General features: G+C 33.1%; 1 protein-coding gene across 2 annotated transcripts in view; it reads left to right on the forward strand.

Moving 5' to 3' along the window:
* Positions 1 to 10,590: 10,590 nt before the first annotated feature.
* LOC107447801 (vitellogenin receptor) overlaps positions 10,591 to 21,102 on the forward strand; it is a 50,403-nt gene continuing 39,891 nt past the window's right edge. Inside the window, exons 1-6 of one of the 2 annotated variants that reach the window (XM_016062825.3) lie at positions 10,591 to 10,710; positions 14,052 to 14,165; positions 15,988 to 16,119; positions 18,863 to 18,985; positions 20,265 to 20,381; positions 20,521 to 20,634. In XM_016062825.3, the coding sequence (XP_015918311.1) occupies positions 10,650 to 10,710; positions 14,052 to 14,165; positions 15,988 to 16,119; positions 18,863 to 18,985; positions 20,265 to 20,381; positions 20,521 to 20,634 (661 nt within the window). In that variant the 5' untranslated portion in view covers positions 10,591 to 10,649. The remainder of the gene's footprint in view (positions 10,711 to 14,051; positions 14,166 to 15,987; positions 16,120 to 18,862; positions 18,986 to 20,264; positions 20,382 to 20,520; positions 20,635 to 21,102) is intronic. The other variant, XM_016062826.3, reaches the window with a different exon arrangement.

Consider the following 21,102-nt stretch of genomic DNA (forward strand, 5'->3'; position numbering starts at 1 on the left):
TGGCATCGTCTGTTCAGAAGGTCGTAAATAAATATTATAATATCGATTATCGTTAGAGCTTTTATTTCTCAATTGTTTCATAAATTTTCTTTGCAGATGTATCGAGATGATTTATGTTCATAATAAACATTTCATTCAGCTTATGAATTTTTAAAACGATACAAATATTGGACAAATTGTTTTTGATACATAAGTTTGAATGGAACAAAATGTTATTTGAATATAAATATCACTAGTTTCCATCATAGTCTAAAAGACTGAGTAACTAAATGTTATGTTTAGCAAATGTTTTTTTCTTCCTTCAAATAAGTGTTTGAAAACAATTAATGGATAAAACCACGGGACGACACTCCCAGCTAGCTTCGTACATTTACTCCCACAATTGCTATGCTATAGTTTGTATAGATAATCAAAATGAAAAAAAAATTTCAAATAAAATATTGCAAAATCTTTTATTCTAATAACACAGATTTATTTCCTGATTCAATTGGGATAAAATTTAAGCCTAATAATTTTGCTTGGTCTCTATTACATTTTCATTTGCATTTTATAAAAAAAATTCCAGTTTAATTTTTTTGTCACTATAAAAACTCGTTAAAAAATTTTCCCCAAGGAGGTTATTTAATAATAATGTGAAAAATAAATGCCTATCAATGCCTTACAATTTTGTTTTCATTACAAATATATATTGAACACGGATAACTTATTATAAATATAATTCATTTTCTGTCGAATAATTATAAAACTTTCAATAATTCCGTTTTAAGCATGTTCAACATAAAATGATGACACAGCTTTTATGCTTAAGCCCTTTAGTTTGCAGTAATAATCAAAATAATAAGCGCAATAATAATAGAGAATAGTAAGAAAAGGTTTTAAATAAGTGTACCGATTAAATATTGTCAAATAAATGGAAGATATTTATTTTAATAGTAAATACTGTTATAAAATTCAATTATTTCTTGTTGATGTAAGTTAAAAAATTTCCATGTTATCTTTATGAACTTAAGGATTCCATCATATGAGTTTTTAATCTAATAAGAGAGTGAAACAATAAGAAATATGAAAAAAATAGTTTTAAATCATTATCTTTTTCATGTTGTATAGAACAATAAAAAAATTCTCTAACTTATTAGAGTGGGTGGATTTTTGAAAGTCTTCTTCCAAAACAAAATCAACGTTCTTCAGTGATTAATAAAAATTTTATTAATTAAAAACTCATTCAAGGTGTCAAATTCAAAAATTATCACATACTGCATAGTTTCGATGAATCATAACATTAAATATCACGAATAAGGATGAGAAGGAAAAGTCTAACAACTATTTACTAAAGTTTACCTAATAATTACAATAAAAGTAATAATATTCAATCCGTGTGACTTCACAGCTTCGCCAAGCGGGGGTGCCATCCCCTCTGCAGAGGATCAAAATTGTGATGGCATGTCTACGGATCACCATCAAGGATGTTTCCCAGATCGTCGCCAATAGCTCATTGTGCAGCTCTAGTGCAACGTAAATAAACTACAACTCACAACTTCGCTTCGTTCGTCCTACGGGCCACCGTTTGGTGACCGATGATATCGAGAAATCTTTAGTAAATAGTTATCTTTAGTTCTAAAAGGGAATACATAAAATTAATTTTATTCAAATGGGAAAAAAACTAAATACAAATTATAAAAATTATAATTCCTGAAGAAAAAAAAAACAAATTATAATTCCTGATTCTTCTTTTTATTGGATTACTCTTAATCAATCGAAATTACTTTGAAAATTAAACGATTTTTTTACCTGTCTGTAATGTGTAAAGGGTTAACGTGATCTTAAAAACATAAATATTTTCCGAAGATTGTTTTCTTTTTTCTACATTGTAAATATGTGTTTAAAATTTAGAATCGACGCTTTTATCAATATATTCGGAAAAAGAAAACACTCATACTTAAAAGAAAAAACTCATACATGAGATAAAATATTTTTTAAAAATGAAAATTCAATTAATTGAACTTAATTAGATTTTTAGCTATTTTCAATTGTTATTTAAGAATTATTGTATTGTTTTTAAAAACAGTTTTTTAAATACATATGCACTTGTGAAAAGTACAATTACAAGAAAAGAAGTAAAAGTACAAAACTTTCACTTTAATGGATTAATTGAAAAGCGAAATGTCATGTTTAAAGATCTTTGAACAGCTAGTACTCTGTACCCATCGCTAGTACTTTGTACCCATGAATCTCTCCATGAATTCCGTAGATCTCTAACGTTGTAGTGAGAACCAGTTTTGGAATGCATATGAAGTAGAAAAGAGGTTACATTAGAATGAAGTCTTTTAAACTTTTTTTATTTGGAGAACTACTGTTTTTAGTTCATGTTCAAAATATGTTGTTCAGGAGGTGATGTCTGGCATTCTTCACTGAAGAAAGGTCACGTTGAAGTTTGTGTTCGAATTATTATAATTTTTCAGAGTATCACTACTTTTGTGTTGGATGACAGGGGAGCATCAATGAATTCAAAGCAAGGTGATAAATAATGCCCTGCTTATTTCAAGATTACCAAAAAACGGGTAAGCCACTTTGACTCTCTTCCTTTTGGGGGCCATCCGGTCAAAATGAACAATCTCTTAGATTACCAGTGATGCTCCAAGGAACCCATAGAAGATATACTGGTTCAAGACAAAAGCAACAGCGCAGCAGACTTATTGTTTAGCATTGAAGCAAAAGAAAAATCTTGTGCAATACCACAGACCTCACCGGTACGCCTGAAAGCGGACTTGATTGCTTCTGTACCAAAGGAATTAAAATTATAAGATTCAAAAAGGCGGGTCGCTCCTTATTCAATGGGACGACTTAGAAACTGCGAAACACATCTTAAAGATAAACACAATATTAGAGATTCCTGTAGCAGCTAAATGTCTTCCAGAATGTATTTCCACCTAATTTATCCTCCGGAACTTTCCTGTTGAAACCTCGGTTTCGGACATTAGTCGGGAGCTCAATTTAGAAAACAAGGCACGGGCTCTAGAAATTCGTCTGTTTCTGAAAAAAGGGAAACCGACAACCACAATCCTATTCAACATCTTAGGTACAGTTGTCCCAGAGAAAATCCTTCTCTGGAAACAATACTATGAAACTAAACTTTGCCAAGATAGTGTGACTTTTTGCAAGAACTGTTGGGGTTTTGGCCGTCCCGACAAATACTGTAAATCCCCAACCGGATGCCACAATTGTGGAGGCCTATCTTTTGAACATCAGGGCCCTTGCACTAGGGACCCGTGTTGCAGAAATTGTAACGGCAGTCATAATCCAATTCAACGGAATTGCCCGCATTTTCAAACTTTAAAAAACTAATCAGAATTAAGTCTACTCATCATGTTTCGATGTGTGAAGCTGGAAGAATAGCTTATTTAAACAAAAACTCATACGCAGAAATAACTCTGTCTGTGCCAGGAGAATACATTACCCGAGCAGAGTTAAAATCGGAACTTAACAAGTTCACGGGATCCATGCAGAGAACTAGTCGAGAATGCCTGCGCACGCAAAGCAAGTTTCTATACTGGTGGCCTAAATTGAGAATTTGACGGCCTCTATAAATAATATACTTATCCCAGCGATAGCAAACATCCAACGAAGCACCATTCCCTAGGGTGCATTTACAGAAATCAAAATCTCAACCCACCCTTCCGACTTCTCTCCAGAGCAGGCAAAAAAAAAAGAAGAAATCGAACACTCCCCCAACTTATGTGCAATTCACTACAAAACCTCTCCCAACAGCTGGCCAACCTGTAGTCCAAGATCTGCGCATGTATATGGACAACTCCTTATCAATGCCTCTAATACCGTTGAATAACGATGATGATTAATTGTCTCTTGAGCCCTTAGAAAATGATTTTTTTTTAAAAAACAAACTCTTACTACCCACTCTGTCCCAGACGTTTAGAGAGACTTATTAAAAAAAATTTTCTTTATTTCTTATAAACTATCTCAATTCCGATATTTAATATAATTCAATGGAATGCTAGAAGTCTTAGAAATAAACGCCACTGGCTGGTTCAAAACATTTTCACAGAGGCTGATATCATCACCATCCAAGAACCTTTTCTTCAATCAGAGGATCAGATAAATTTTAAGGGTAAATTTACCCTCCGACAGGATCGTGACCCTCCTAACCATAGAGATGGCACTCTCTTAGCTATCTCAAAACCTATACCATTTCAAAGAGTTGATTTCCATAATCTCCCCCCTTCCCGAATTGAGATACTCGGTGTCAATATCCTGGATACTAACAGGAGAATTACGGTAGTAAATATCTATTCACCAGGCGGAATGTATTCCGCACAATGGTTGGAATTTCTTTTTTTTTGCAACATACAAAAGTCTTTCATTATCATCGGAGATTTTAAGGTACGACACCGTGCATTCGGCTTGGTCTCGGCCTCCCAGACAGCTGAAATTTATGTTGACTGGATCCTGTTAAATAATATTACTATCCTGAATACAAATACTACCACCCATTTTAGCGGTCCGCATCATCAACAGTCATTACTAAATCTTACTCAAGTTTCCCCCGAATTTTTCCAGAAATCTTACTTCTCAGTCTTTCCAGACCCTTTTGATAGTGACCATTTCCCAGTTTTAACTGAAGTTAAATTTTCATTAAACAACTCTTGCTCACCACGCCCGTACCTTCATGTGCAAAATGCACAAAATGCAATCGCTCAAGTTCTGTCAAATAATAATTTCAGCACAAGGAACACAGAAGAAATTTGCAATTCCGTTGTCAAAGATTATACCCGATTTAAAAAATATTCCCCTCATCCCACGACTCCGTGGTGGGATCAAAAATGCGCGTTTCTGTTAGGTCAAAAGCGTAAATTTTTGCTGAAGTCTAAAAAGCAAGTCTCATCAATACTGTGGCTCAAACACAAACAGTACTCCACTCAACTCCGCCAATACATTAAAAGCAGAAAAAGAATTTATTACGACAACATTTGTCCCAATTTAGGGACCTCAAAGAACATTTTTAAAATCTTAAAAAAGTATCTCAACGAGAAATTCCTCATGTCCCTCAGGAAACTTGATAAAAAACCATCAGAAATTCGCAGTTATCGACCGATTGCTCTCACCTCTACTTTCGCGAAAGTCTACGAACGTATGCTGCTGCAAAGACTCCTTAAATTTAGCCTTCAACAAAATATCGTCTCTCCATCCCACACTGGCTTCCACCCTTTTCGAGACTGTAATACAACTCGCTCAATACTTTACCATGACATACTAGAAGCACGCGAACGGTGGAAATATATCGTCTACGTTGCACTCGATCTCGTTTCCGCATACTACAACGTATGGATTGATGGTCTCTTCACCAAACTTCTCTCGGCCGGCATATCCGGCAAAACGGCGTCTTAGTACAAAAGTTTCTCTCGAATAGAACCTTTTACATCTCTTGGCGCAACATCCGGTCAAAAGATTTCCAGCAACCCCAGGGGCTCACGCAAGGCTGTGTCCTATCCCCCTTCTTTTTATGTTTTATCTTAAAGACATTCACAAAAACCTTCCCACTGGAGTTCAAATTCTTGTGTTCGCTGATGACATCTACATTTGTTATGCTGCAAAATCTTTTGACAGGGTCATTGCTGAACTCCAAGATGCCCTTACCACCAGTCAAACTTGGTGCACAGAGTGGAAAAGGGCTATTTCCCCCTCAAAAAGTGCAACTATTAATTTCTCCAACAAACGTCTCTCCTACGATTCAGTTAACAATTTTTAACGAATGAATTCCCCAAGTAAATTCCATCAAAATTCTCGGTATCTATTACACTGCAAACATTTCTTTCCTCCGTCATTCTCAATACCTGAAAAAGAAATTTTTTTTAAAAATTTATGCATTCCACTGCATCTCTAGCACGCAGTAGGGGTTCCGAACCAATCACCTCATTCAGATTGTAAATGCTACAATCAGAAGTATGTTAGAAGATGGCGGCTCAATCCTCTTCTCTGCACCAAAATCAAATCTCCGAGTAGTTGAAACAATCTACAGCCCTAGACTCAAAGCAGCAATGAGCCTCCCTCGCTGGACTCCAATTCATATCCTCCACGAAGAAACTGGCACCACCTCAATATCGCACAGACTTTTTTTAGCAACAAAAAAATTCTACCTCCGCCGCTGTTCCTTTGGATCTCACTCTCCAATGAATCGCTTTTTGCATAAATTCCATTTAACTAGACTTAAAAAGAAACCCCACCTTTTTCTCAAGTTTCAGGACATCTTCACCTAAAAACGCATAAGTAAATTCAATATCACCCCCTTTCACATTCCTGTTTTCCTCACAGATCTCCTGAACCTCTGTCTTTATGTACAGAATCTTCCATATCAAACTACGAAAAATCCCAACGAAATCCTCCCTCTCGATCAGGGAGCGCCCCACACCCTTTGGAAAGATTTTACCATTCTGGCTATCAATGCCTCGAAATTCAATACGAACACAGGCATTGCTGCAATTAATTCAAGGAGCAACATATGTTATATCTCTCAAATCCATCCTATTAACTCAGTTTTCACCGGAGAAGTTTTAGCGATTTGGTTAGCAATCACAAAATTCACCACCGAGTATCGTGATTACGTTATTTTATCGGACATCAAGTCCGCAATCACTGCCCTCATCTCGGCTACCCATAAATCCCCTCACAGCATCCTCCTCTTACAAAACAAGATCGTTTCAGCAAGTGCAAAAAGGAAATCTCTTACGATCGCCTGGACACCAGCACACGTTAGCATTCCCCCCAACGAAACTGCGGATAAACTGGCCAAACAAACCACCAATTCCCCTCGAGCCATTCCTTTCATCTCCCTTGAAGACTTGTCATATTTAGCATCTTTAGACTCAAATCGCGAACTCAATAACCTCTGGGTCAACTCGAAATACCACAAACGTTTCCCCTTTGATCACCCTGTTAATAAAACTTCCCTCAATCAACTCCCAAACTGAAAATATGACATCTTAATATCGCGTCTTCGAACCAATACAATTCAACTAAATGCAATATGCAACAGTAACAAATTTTTAATTTCATTGGTGTGAGCCTCTCTGATTGCCTGGAGAAAAATAGTGTTTTTTTTGCTAAGAATTTTCCTTTGATGAATGTGTGTCTCTCCAAAAGTGTTAGAACCACCAAATTTTGGATTTTAATATCTCAGAAAACAGTAAACTTTGCAACAACTTAGTACTTCACGATCATCTTGTATTTTTACTTCTTCATTATCATCCATTCAACCTCTCCAAAAGCGTATTGGAACGAAAAAAAAATTATAATTTGATATCTCGGAAAACTGCAAATTTTACATTAAATTTGTTTGTTTCTTCATGAACATCTTGCACTTTCACTTTTCCATCGTCATCATTATCGTCCACAACTCAACTCCTCGAATAGCAAAGATCCTCTACTTCACTCAACCCAACCCTACTCAAGATATGTTTTTATACAGTTAAATAGGGGGTCTTTAAATCACCCACAAGAAACTGTTTTAAATATTTGAACCCTACAAAAAAAATTTTTTTGAATTATTTATAAATTTCAAGGTTTATATAATCACTCGAGAAAATAACTGAGCACCGTGACCCCTTCAAAAAAATAGGAAACACAAAACGACCCAGCGATGAGAGTCCTCAGGCCTCGATTCTCACTGCACTGTCGTGACGCAGTGTTTTGTGTGAGTTTGAATTGTGTGATGATGAAAAGACAACACACCTCTCCGTGAAACTCCATCTGCCCAACATTGGGAAAAACAACTGGACCTCCGCAGAAGCCTCTAACATTTCAAAAAAACTGGAGCTGTCCCAAAGATCCACGCTGGACTGCAATTCAATGCGTGACAAAATCGACAGGCCCTCGGGGAAAGAAATTGTTGTTGTTGTTATTGTTGTTGTTAATTTAAGTCGCACTAGAGTTGCACAATGGGCTATTGGCGACGGTCTGGGAAACACCCCGGAGGATGATCCGAAGACATGCCATCACAATTTTGATCCTCTGCGGAGGGGATGGCACCCCCGCTTCGGTAGCCCGACGACCTGAGCGCGAAGTCGAGCACTTTACGGTAGAACAGTTTAACGAGGACCAATACCGCACACCCTCGGTCCCTACGCAGACTGATCCAAGTGGTCACCCACCCGCACACTGACCGCAGCCAGTGATGCTTGACTTCGGTGATCTGCTGGGAACCGTGTCTTAACGATCAGTCCACTACGGGACGGGGAAAGAAAGTACTAATTTTTTTTTAAACTACCAAAAGTAGTGTTTCAAGAAGAAAAAAAAAATTCGACTCGTCAAACGTTTTGCTCGATCTAACTCTCCAGCCGAGGGAAAAAAACTTTTTTTGCATTTAAACCTGTGAAATAGCCTTACTACTTTTTCACATCTCATTTTTCACACCCTCTCTAATCATCATTTTCTATAAAATATCATATCAAAAGGGTGAATTTTACATTTTTAAAGATGAAATATAAAAGAAGAAAAATCACGTCTAAACACTCCCACCCCACCCAATTCTGCGAGTATTCCCCATGGAATTCTATAAATATCATCTACATTATCATATTAAACGGGTCAATTTTACATTTTTAAAGATGTTTAAATTTCTTTTGCTTAGAGAATTACTCAGAATTTTTTTTTATTTTATGAATTATTGTGATGCTTGTTTTTTTAGAGCTTCGAAACTTTAAGTGACTTTTGATAGCGATTTGTACACGTAGGCTCTATCTCCTAAATATTCCGAACTAATTCTTTAATTCCTTCAATATATTCTAGGACCTCAATAATGCCTGAAGTATTTTTTTATTAAAAGTGGTTTAAGGATGGAGTAGACTAAATTTGTCTAAACAATGAAGCTACTTATTCTTTATTTGTTAATCATTCATTATTTTTGGCAAGTTTGTGTATTTAATACAAAAAATACTTATAGTTCCTTGTCAACTTGTAAAGGCAGACGTCACAATTGACAGAGAGAGATCAAAAAGTTAAAATGATAGATACATCCAGTGCCATGGCTGGAATCGGGCCACTATCAGACGCATTTCAGAGCGTCTGATGGGGGGATATTGCTCTAAAATCTCAATCGATAGTATCGAAATTTAAAAGCCTGGAAACCTGATCATGTTGTATCATTGAAATTTGTTTAAGTTTTCAGCACATCAAATTTTATAGTTTTATAATAAAATCGCTTTAGATTAGTCACTTTTTATTTTATTTTATATCCGTCGTTGAACAGCCGACCCAGTTTTTGGGTTTACGACAACTAATGTTCAACTCCATAGCCTTGTAATTTTGAAACATTCCATAACACAAGGAAACTCCTGGATCAGTACCCCAGAGGTATGATTTTGTATAGGAATATGGAGGACTTTGTGACATGACAGATTTAAAGTGCATCAGTCATCATTTACTGCACGGGGAGTTTTCGGCAGGAGGGGATCGAACACACGACCCCTTGGAGATAGACCCAGTGCTCTACCAACCAGGCTATCCTGGCCTAGATTAGTCACTTTCAGATTCTGGGAGTATTTCCAAGGCTGAAATGTGTGGTGCTTTAATCAGATTCTCTGAAGAATGGAGTTAGCTGTTCGATTCTCGCCATGACCTTAGATGCATCCCCCATTTTTGTTTTATAATGTATTTATTTCTGTAAATTATGCAATCTGTCTTTTAATAAGACGAGGACTTAGAAACATATTATTATGAAATATAGATGCATGCAGAATGTAAGGAATAATGTATATGTATTGTGATTTTTAATAAAATTTGAATACGAGTCTACTATTTTTGTGTTATGTCTTGAACAACAGCAGCTTTTTTTATGCGACTAAACTCTTGTTTCTTAATCTCAAATAAGACCTTCTGTGGATTTGGAGAACAAACTTCCATTTTCTTTTTTTTCCGCAGTTTGTAATCTTCGATTTAATCTTGTTCGAAGTTTGTCTTACTTAAATTAAGCACTTACATACTGAATACTTTAAAATGTTGGGATTCTCTGACAACTTCGTGCAACTCTAGTGTGACGTAAATAAAAAAGTACCAAGAAGTCTTTAGTGACTTCAAGTCCTGGACATAAGAATTTCGCTATCGAAGTAAAGTGTATCAGTCGATGGGTAGATACTTTATTTACATAACGCTAAAGCTACACAATCGGATATTAGCGAGGTACTGGGAAACATCCCTGAGGTTGACTCGGAGACATGCAATCACAACTTTTGATCCTCTGCAGAGGGGATTGCTCCTCCCCTTTGGTAGCCTGACGACCTGCACGTGAAGGTAGAGTGCGTAGCGGTAGAACAGTTTAACGAGGATCGATACGCAGGCTAAACAAAGTGGTCACCCACCTGCTTGCTGGCAGTAGCCAGTAATGCTTGCCTTCAGTGTTCTACTGGGAATCGTGTCTTTACGTTCAGTCCACTGCGGGACAGGTGCTTCAGTCTTTTGATTACCAGGCTTACCATCTTGACCCTAACGATAATGTCAACATACTGATCTACAACTGCACAAAAACAAGGAGTCAAAAACGTTCCATTTTATAAATTTGTTCATATATAGAGCGCTCTTACTCCTTTTTTCATTCGCAGTACGCGGACGTGTCGACTTTAAAACTTACTGTGTTGATCGTAGTAATGTTGTCGACACTTGTTTTGTTGAGTTTCTTAATATATTCTAATACAAGCAATGTGAAAGGTAATTTTCTTTCTTTTATTGAAATATTTCGTGGAAACTGTTCTTACAAACGTTATTTTAAATTATTAAGAAAAGTATTTATTTACAAATATCACATGAAAATTCTTCTGATAAGTTTTATTTAATCTTTAAATATCTGAAGAATGTTAAAGATTTTTTTTAAAATTAAGATTTGGTACCATTGTTGATTTGTCAGAAATTTATTTTGACTATTTTTGTTTGATATTTATTTTGTTTGATATTTATTTTGACTATTTACGAAGTGAAACTTATAGGAATGTTAAATATAAAGATAACATTTTAATTTATTTACAATTACACTTCCTTTGAAATATATCTAAAACTTAACCATAAACATTTTCAAGCTCTAAACACTCTCTGGGGGCATTTGACTTATATTTGCGGTATTTTATATACTATCTTTTTCCAGCTGAAACTTAGTTCAATAACTTTTCTGTAATGCTCTGAACTTGATATCATTTAAGGTGCATTTCAGTAGACTTCACTGGAGAAACTTACCACCATAAAAACTTGATTGTCAGAACGAATAACTCATATTTTTATTAGTTTTAACCATTTTTGCCAATTTTCCTTTAAAAACAATAAAAGAGCTTATTAGAGCAAAATATAGAAATTTTAAAAAGTGGGAATTCCGTAATATTTTTAAAAGTTAAAAATCACGATTTCTAAGTAAAGTTGACTAGAATATTTATTGCAAGGAATACATGCCAGTTTTTGTAGACGAGTGTTACAGGTTTCTATGAATAGTAGCTCTCGATATTTTAAGTAAAATTCACATTTATGTATTTCTTAACCGATATTTGTTTTTAACGCAGCAATTGTCTAGTTGTCCGAGAGACTAGCATCTTTTATGTACTGTTTAGGGACAATACGTACCACCCCGGGAACTCGGATAGTCTGTACCTTTTATTCAATGTTCTTATTTCAATGTTATCAAAATTCAAACAAACATTATTGATGTGTGGGGAAGATAATGTTGACATTTTGTTACAAATCTGCTACAAATATCTGCTACAAATACCTAAAATAGTTCATGGAAGCATATTTTTAAAGAAATTTCTACTGTAATCCATCTAATTTAAACACCTCAGAGCAACTAAGAAAAATGTATTATTCTCCTAAGATCCGGGCTTTAAGCAATGGCAGAAAAGTAGATTTTTACCTTAAAATATGTAGCTTAGAAGAAAGTAAAATCTCAAATATGATTATAACTGAGTATTTAAAAAATTCAATTGAGAATTTAATTGTTAAAATTATAGATTTTGAGCAGTTTTTGTATATTGTCAGATATTTAGAGTATTTTTTCTGAATTTGGTAGTCTTGTAAATAATTGACTATACTGAAATAGTATACTTATATCCCACTAAACTGAACAAAGTGTTACTTGAATCGAACTTCTAACCTTATAAATTTTCATTAAAACTATAAATTCCGACAAATAAGGGCGAGTTCGTGTTTTTACAAACAATTGTTTTATCACGCTATATCATGATATCAAAATGTTTAAATAACACAATCGTACCAAATATTGTCCAATATATTAAGCGTTTGAGTCTCGAAGTTAAGATTTAATATTTCTGTCTTGCAAAAATACTATTTTTTACTGAAGTGTTTTTAATACGGAGACAGATAGTTTGGAGCAAAATACTGATTCTGGAAATAATTTGATTCAATAGAACGATAAAATCAACCAAATCAGCAGAAGGGATAATCAATTAAACGTGATGGGACAAGTGGATATTTCGAAAATTTAGAAGTAAGAATCTGAGACTAGAAACTTTTGAAATTTCAAATATTTTAGATAAGTACTTATCAAAGCTGTACAGTGAGCGAATAATATATTATAAGCGTTGGTGCCTTTACACCTTCATTTAATTTGTTAAGTTTATTTTCAAAAATATTTTGAATGTCTGAAGTTTCAAATATTTTTACTCCAAATTGCTTAAATTTGTAGTTAAAATCTATATTTTAAAAACTTTATCTTGAGATTTTTATCGCTAAAATTGTTTTTTCCGTTAAACGACTTAATGAATTTCAGTATCAAATTTTCATAATTTTAGACTTGATTACCTTGATATTTACTGTTTCTTCCAAGATATTTTAAACATTTTAATAAATTTAAGGAGACGGTTCATGAAGTCTCAACTTGGTTATATCTTGGTTATAGAGTGACTTTTTAAACTTGATATTAATAGTACTTTTAAACTACTTTGAAAACACTTCATTAAGCTATTACTACGTCCGAAACTTTTCCGAATAATAAATTCTAGGTACGAAGATAAATGTGCAGTTTTTCTATAAATTCTTTAAATTTGATAGTATAGAAACTTTTATTTGCTAATTTTTATACAGTAAAGTAACTTTTACTAATAAGTTTAGTATTTCGACATTTCATTAATGAATCTAATATTACAAAATTTTATGAAATTGAATTTGGGTAAGAAACTACCATTTGTGAGTAACTGTATGCAATGATTAAGTTTCGAAAAGTCAACCGAAATAGTGAATTAATCTTTACAAATGTTTGAACTTTTACTTATTCAGTTATGAAAATTACGACAGATTATCATTCTCTCAAAACTTCAACTGACTAAAAAATTATGATTAGTTCGTTTGCTTAAAGTAAATACTTTATATCAATGTCATATAATCTGAATTTGTTTAGAATGATGTTGCTTGAATGGAAAATTCGACTTTCTCATTGCGAGAATGAATACAGTAAAGAGAATTGTTTTAAATTTCACCTTAGAGACAAATTTCATGTGCATGCATGGGCAAAAAATCGAAATTTGTATTTTTCTAAAATTGAAAGTAATCTAATTTTTTTAAAACTGAACTATAATTGAATGATAAACCTGCGTATTGACACTAATAAATATTCCCAATGCACGCAAATATTTTCACCGTAATTTGTAGCTCAAATTTTAACTTGATGCATTCAATGAATGTTTTTATACATGCTAATATTTCAATTATCGTTCTAATAGTTTATACATTGTTATAAAAATAATCCCCTGTTTTCGAATAGTGGTTTGATTTGGTTTCCACTGAACTAAGCTTCCCTCATTTCTTTAGGGTATTTTCTTGCTAAAAGTAAAAAATAGAAGGGTGTTTCAGAATAGGGAGATCTAATACTTCAACATTTCATTTCGTTATTTTATATTACATTACTTTTGAGTAGTTGATCTGGTTATATATATATTGAGAAGTTCATGTTAAGACAGTTTAATCACTACCGGTTTCTAGCTAATGACTCCAACAAACTGCTATACCAACAAACTGCGTTATTCGCTGTACTATATAATTTTTTATTTGTTTAGGTTCAAACTGTCCTGAATTATGGATTGATTGCGGTAATGATAAATGCATTTCTCAAATGTGGGTTTGTGATGGAGATAATGATTGCGGAAATTTTAAAGATGAAGAAAACTGTGGTATGTATATTTTTCACCCATTGTATGTAGAAATTGAATCGGCATTTTATTTTCAATATGCTCAAAGAAATATCGCTAAATTCTACGGGGTGGGGCAGAACTAGTTTACCATTAATTTCCCATAGTTGTACACTTTGGATTTCTTAAATGCAAATTTTTAGACAAAACTGAAATAATATGAAAAATTAAAGAAATTTAATGCCTATTCAGTTTTAGCGCCCTGATCTTCTGAATAAACCGGTCTAAAATAATCCCTGAAAACCTCTTTGTATTATGTTTTTCAATTAAAAATTTTAAAAATTACGACTTGATGAACGGTTTTTACAACGAAGAAAATACTTACTGGCCATTGGCTGTTCTAATTTCTAACCCAGGGACCTGCTGATTGTTTAAGCAATTTTAACGTAGTTTATGCATACGAGCGCTCGTTATCAAAGCTTTAGTATGTAATTTGCTTCAGGTATGGTGTTTATTACGGTTTTGATATTTATCTTATCAGTATTATCCAATATTTATCATTCTTTAATTTTATTATTCTGAATTTGACTAGAAATAGTGTTCAGTCATAAAATTCTCTCGCACAGCATTCAATGATAAATAGTAGGTTACCATTTTGAACTTACATTTTATTTTAGTAATTTCATAAAACTAAAATGCTCACTCAAGGCCCCGTAATTGTTTCTCATTTATTAAAGTCCACGAAAGGAGCATTTTAACATAAATTTCTTGCATGAACCTGCCAAGAACATTTCGTCAGTTAACAAAAGGAACTATAGTTTTGAAAAATAATTACTGGTACTTGTAGGGAAAAAAATTTAACCCATTGAACATGTTGTGACTCAGAAATTAAGTAAATTTACTCGTATAGTTTCCTATTTTGAACTTATCTCTTAAAAAAACTAATCTAAATTTTTAGATTTTGTCGGATGAGCATTTTGTTACTTTAAACGTCTTAAACGCGAAATTATAATACAAAGGGCTCTAAGAATGTAAAATTCCAATAATTTTCGAATAGATTGAAATTTTAAACTCTTAGGCTGAGAAACCTTCAAACTTGTATTTCAGCTGGCAGCATATCTGTTTTTTACAAAGTTAAAGCAGATTATCGAACAAATCAAATAGTGTTACTTTTTATAAATTTTACTTCGCCGTAATTTCTGCACAATTTTTAAACGAAACAAAAGTAACATAAAGTGATAATTTTCTTTCAAAAAAACATTCTAAAATCACTAACTGTAGAACAGATTAGAATTTTGAAGATAATTTATTAAGTTCGAAAACGATGTCACTTTCAATACGTCAAATTTCAATGTATTTGAATCTTTTCGTTCGGTAGAGGGGTCCTAGGGATATTTTTAAAACTTTAGCAGTGAGTAATTCTTGAATTATTGGATGTTTGTCACTTTTCCTCTTACTCCCTGTCAATTTTCCACACTCAGTTTTGTTTTTCACTTCCTGCAGAAAAACAAAATATATAACGTGAAGTTGAATACCCAAGATATTAAAGATTTAATTGAGAAACTGCTCTAGATAATTTAAATTATTTAAATAGGTTTTTAGAATTATTTATTACTAGATGTTAACTTTCCAGATATTGCTAAACGTTTCATTCAAGATTTCTAACTAGCTTTCATAGCAATGAAAAAGTATTTAAAGAAGGTTTACACTCCAATGCAGTTAGAAAAACTGGGTTTTCATTTTTTATCCCCATAGAATTGGGAAGCAAATCTCTGTTCATAAGTTTTTAACTTTTGTGTAACAATCTGTTCGTTACTAATCAGTCAAGAAATTGAAGTCATTTTAACGCCTTGTTTATTTTTAGAAAGTGGTATACCACAGAGATCATGCCTTTCAAGTCAGTTCCAGTGCGTGGAAGATGGTCATTGCATAGCTGATACTTGGCACTGTGATGGAGAACACGACTGCGAAGATGGATCTGATGAAAAGAACTGTCGTAAGAACTTAGTCTTTTTTATAAACTTGCATGTAGTGAGTGTTAAAAAAAGGGAAAAATAAAATTGGCAGCTTACTAAGTCTATTCAACATAAATCTAATATCCCAGATGCTTATTTTAAAGAACTATTGCTAATGCACCCAATTCTAATTTCAAACTGATAAATTAGGATTTTTTTTTGCAATAATCCTATGTCACAAATGCCAAACATATAAATCTAAACTTTGAATTTTGCCACTTTTGTTTGTATTACTATTGCACGACTGTGCTACTATTCTACGCTAAGTGTTCACAACCTTATAAAAAATTGGTAAAATTTCTTAATTTGTGTGACAAATGTCGGCTGACTTACTTCGACATGATTGATACATTTTCCCAGCACAAGTTGCCAAACTACGAGCCTTTTTATAAAAGCAAAGCCTTGTTCCAATAGCTGGTGATAAAATAAAGGAGAATTATGTATTGAACCCCAAAGCTAAGGAGTTAAAAAAAATTCCTTTCCATTTTTAAATAGCGTATTTTTAAGCTTCACAGCATGTGCTTGGCATTTCCCCACAAATCACAATATTACAGGTGGGTTACTAAACGTAACGCTAGCCTTATTTATAAACTCTTTTCCAAATCAGATGGAAAGGCCGCGAAAAAGACTAGTTTGTGACCAGTGGGCAATTATATCCAAGACTTCATTCACCTTTTCAGGCAGTCTGTTGCAACACGATCTGACAGTCTCGCTTTGTTTCTCTTATTCTCAAACAATTGTTAAGATTTTAATTTTAAACCATCTTTCTTTGATGTTGTGCTGATTGGGAGAGATTTTGTAGCAGAACTAGAGGTATCTATTGGAGTTTCAAATAAGTTTGAGCATTGAAATTTCAAGCCTGTTTTTAAACTTGCGCTCCTAAATAGGGATCACGTAAAAATTTTCTGCTTGCAATTTAAATTAAAATGGGGAGAAAATTTAACATTTTAGAAATGTTTCGGTAAGCCATTTGTTTTCTTTAATAGTAATTCTAAGATAACTAAAAGAATTTTCGTTAACCCAAAGATTATCTTTAAACTAATTTTAAAATTGTGTGCCAAAACTTTGAGATCAGCGTCTAAATTTCAAGAGATAGGGCAAAGTGTTTAGTCTAAATTAAGCGGCATAAATGGGTCTAAGTTGCGACAAATTTGTGGCGTGGTAAAACAAAGTATATTTTATCAAATGTTTTGCGAATATATTAAGCTTCAATATCAACTTTTTTTAATATAGTTAGGCAAAATTAGATCTCTTTCAGAATTCTTCCTTGCGGATTGTTTTATTAGAAATATTTTCACTTTATGTCTTGTACAGAATTTTAAATTTTTTCTTTTGAGGGATTTCTACTTTTTGTCTTTATATTTTCTACGTCTCTGTATATGGGAGGCCGGAGACCTTTTCGTTCAATTTAAATTCTTGATTTAATGTTTGTGTGCATAGTGATGTCTAAACATTTTAAAATAAAATTTTAATTATGAATATTGTAAATCAGTGTTTACCAGCAATTCAGAAGGAAAACTACTTATTCATAAATTTTGAATTTTGTAACTCTGTCTATGCACTTTACGTTTAGAGTATTGAAAAGTATGTCCTTTTATTTTAAGCATGACGATAGAGTAAAAGCAATTTCTTTAACTTTCAAAATATCCTATTTTATCTTAATGAAATATGTCACAAAACTTCAGTTTTCAAGCATTTAAATTTATGCTGATTTTAATGTTTTAGTAAACTTTTCGAATCTCTAAGGCCATTTCTTTCCTTAAACATTAAATTCATAACTTTTATTAATCTATATTTTTGTTTTTGAGTAAATATTAAATGTCTTATTCAATAAAAGTGAACTTTAATTTTGTAATAACTATGTTTACTGTTCAAAACTATGAAGGATTTTCATACTCTCAAATGTGAATTAGGTGAGCATTTGAATTCTAATGCAAATTCCTTTTTATTTTCCTAAAGATTTCAGTGAGCTTTTCTGAACACCCAAAGTTAAAATTCTTTTTATTTGTTGGGCAAAGTTGATATTTTATTGATCTTCTTTGACTAAAACATGATCCCCAATTGGGACATTTGAATAGAGAATTATTCACAAAATTCTGATCTTTACTTTGAATGTCTTATCCATCGCAGTTGGCGAAAGCTATCGTAGTATTGTTTCAAATTTGAGTAGATTTATCTTTGCCAGTAAGACTCTAATTTTAAAAATTAATACTGATTCAGAGATTACAAAGTTGACAGTAGACCAGTGTTTTACCTTTACAAGAGCTACTTTGTGTATAGACTTTGCGAACAAAAATGGATCCCATATCAACAGAAACTACGTTTCTATTAATTGAAGACTTATTTCTTGCACTTGACTGGTTTGCTAATACAAAAACAATGAAATCGTTTGTATCATAATTTTCCATGTTCTTATTAAATTTTAAAAACTTGTTGTGAAATCAGTATAATCATTGCAAATCTGCTGAGTTTTTGAAGGTACAACGAGACTCCAGCAATAACTAAAAAGAGCAAAATAAGATGGGAACCATTGTTTTATATATTGTTAGAGATTGAAATGGCTTTCCTAAGGAAGACTCGTTCAAATTCTAAATACTAGTCAAGTTTTTATATCCTCTTAAACATTTGAATATTCTTTAAACTATTTAAACTGAATGTTCAAGGTTTTCAGTCCTAGTTTAACTCCAGCATTAACCGTATTTTATCGTGATATTTTTTTGCCAGTAAACGACACACATTGCCATGGATTCCGATGCAACGACAATCACTGTATACCAGAAAAATGGAGATGCGATGGACGCGCAGACTGCGAAGACGGATCTGACGAAGGCGACCAATGTCCAAAAAGTAAGAGTTCAAAATTTTCTTTTCCTCTTAAAAACTAAATTTGCTTTTCTTCCTCTTGTGTCTACTGAACTTCATCTTGACTGAATTATCTCCCCAAAGCAAAAATATAAGAATTTTAATAACATAAATTTTGGAATGAAATGCTTTGTCGTAAATTTGAAAGGCGATATCTGATATTCGAAAACTTAGATTTAACTTGGGCGATTCAAATTTTAATGTCTAAGTGAACATCAAAAGTGTTCCAGGATGCCTTATTCGGTAAGCTACTAAAATATTTGTGTTTATGTCTGCTCAAAATATTTAAAGAATTTAATAAACCAAAAATTGTATTATGGTAGTAAAGATGCGAGGAAGCCCTGAGGAGAACTTTTTAAATGTCCCTAAGAAAAAGAGTAACTGGAAAAGGATATAGTAAATGGTAAAAAGATTTTCTGTGAAAGTCTAAATTTTTAACGTAAAATCAATTTTTGATAAATCAAACTTTAAAAAATCTAACTATTTGTTTAATCATAATGTAATTTTTTTAATGCAAAGAAACAAAGCATTCCCCCAACAGCCATTTGCGGTCAGGATACCATTCCTGTTGCACTCTTTGACATGCCTTTGACTGTCGGTGATTAAGTTTTTGACCTCGGATAATGGGCAGCAATACAGACTATAACCGACAAGAAATTAGCTGTTGCATGTCAATGCTAGAACTGTCTTCCATTTACAAATCAGATGGGGTTTTTTTGAAAAGGAGCAGACTGAACGCAGATCCTATTACCCTGTCTAGACGCAGAATGATTTTGTGTCTCTAAGTGGCTTCTCAGCCAAAAGAATTCCCCTGCCTGAGGTGAAAGCAGTTCGAAATTTGTTATCCTCACAGACAAGACATCAAAGAATTAAGCACACTAAACATTGTTGATGCAAATTGATTAAACGAATATGGAAACTATTTAAAATAGACTGGCTAGTAATTACATGTAAAGTTTCGGATATTGAAATGCGCGAAAGAAACTTATACGCTCTGTACAAAAAAGTATTTTTGAAAATGTTTTTAAATTTTTACAGTAAATATTTTAAGCAATCAAAATTTTTTACTTTGATTTCTTGTTAAAATAAGTTTTTTAACTGGTAATTACACAATTAGAATTGACTGAAAATTCACTGCTATAAATTTAGAAAATTCTTATTGTAGGATTTAGCAAGTTTTTTTTTTTCAAATTAAAATTCCCTCATGAGTTACTCTTTAACTTGATCTTTAGACTGTATTAAATGTAATCTTAAAATCTTTCAGGTCAAAATTGTTCACCTACGGAATTCACTTGTGCTTCCGGTTCATGTATAGACCAAAAACAAGTTTGTGACGGGAAAAAAGACTGTTCTGACGCTAGCGACGAGAGTAGGCAATGCAGTAAGTATGTAATCTCAACTGTATAGGGCGTTCCGTGATTCCAGCCATTAATATACAGAATAGTCTATGAAATTTTGTCAAAAGTTTCGTGTTATACGCCAGTCAACGTTTAACAGAGCATTCAATCTTATTTTTTCAGGTGATGTATGTGCTGAGCACACATGTTCTCAGAAATGCAGACAGACACCAAAAGGACCAGAATGTTACTGCAGCGATGGCTTCGTTCTTGAAAAAGATAATATAACTTGTACAGGTACAATTTAAAATTCATTGTATCTGTTATGGATAAAGAAATAAAATTTGTGTTTAACCGGTTAAAGTAGAAATTATCAATGTTGTATAAAATCCGAAGAATCTGAACTACCACTAAAAGTGAGATTTATCAATCCCAATATGTTAAAAGCCCAAAGTTACGTTAGGTGTGAACGTTATGTTAGTACGTAACATTTGTCCATTATAGTGCTTAAGACAATATTGTGATTTACTTCATCGAAAGGTTTTAGGTTAATGACTTCCCGTTCAATGTATGTTAGATATTATTTTCGGACTTACATTAGCATTTGTTAGGCATGGTTTTTTCGCACTAAAAGTAGAAGCATTGGAATTCGCACACATGCCTTGTATTATCAAACTTTAACCAGTAAGCATAGGTTTGCTTTCAAATATTGATTTATCCGTTACTTATTTTTATATTCCTTTACGCTTTAATTTCTTCTATGTT

This window comes from Parasteatoda tepidariorum, chromosome 10, assembly GCF_043381705.1.
Source record: "Parasteatoda tepidariorum isolate YZ-2023 chromosome 10, CAS_Ptep_4.0, whole genome shotgun sequence".
NCBI lineage: Eukaryota > Metazoa > Arthropoda > Arachnida > Araneae > Theridiidae > Parasteatoda > Parasteatoda tepidariorum.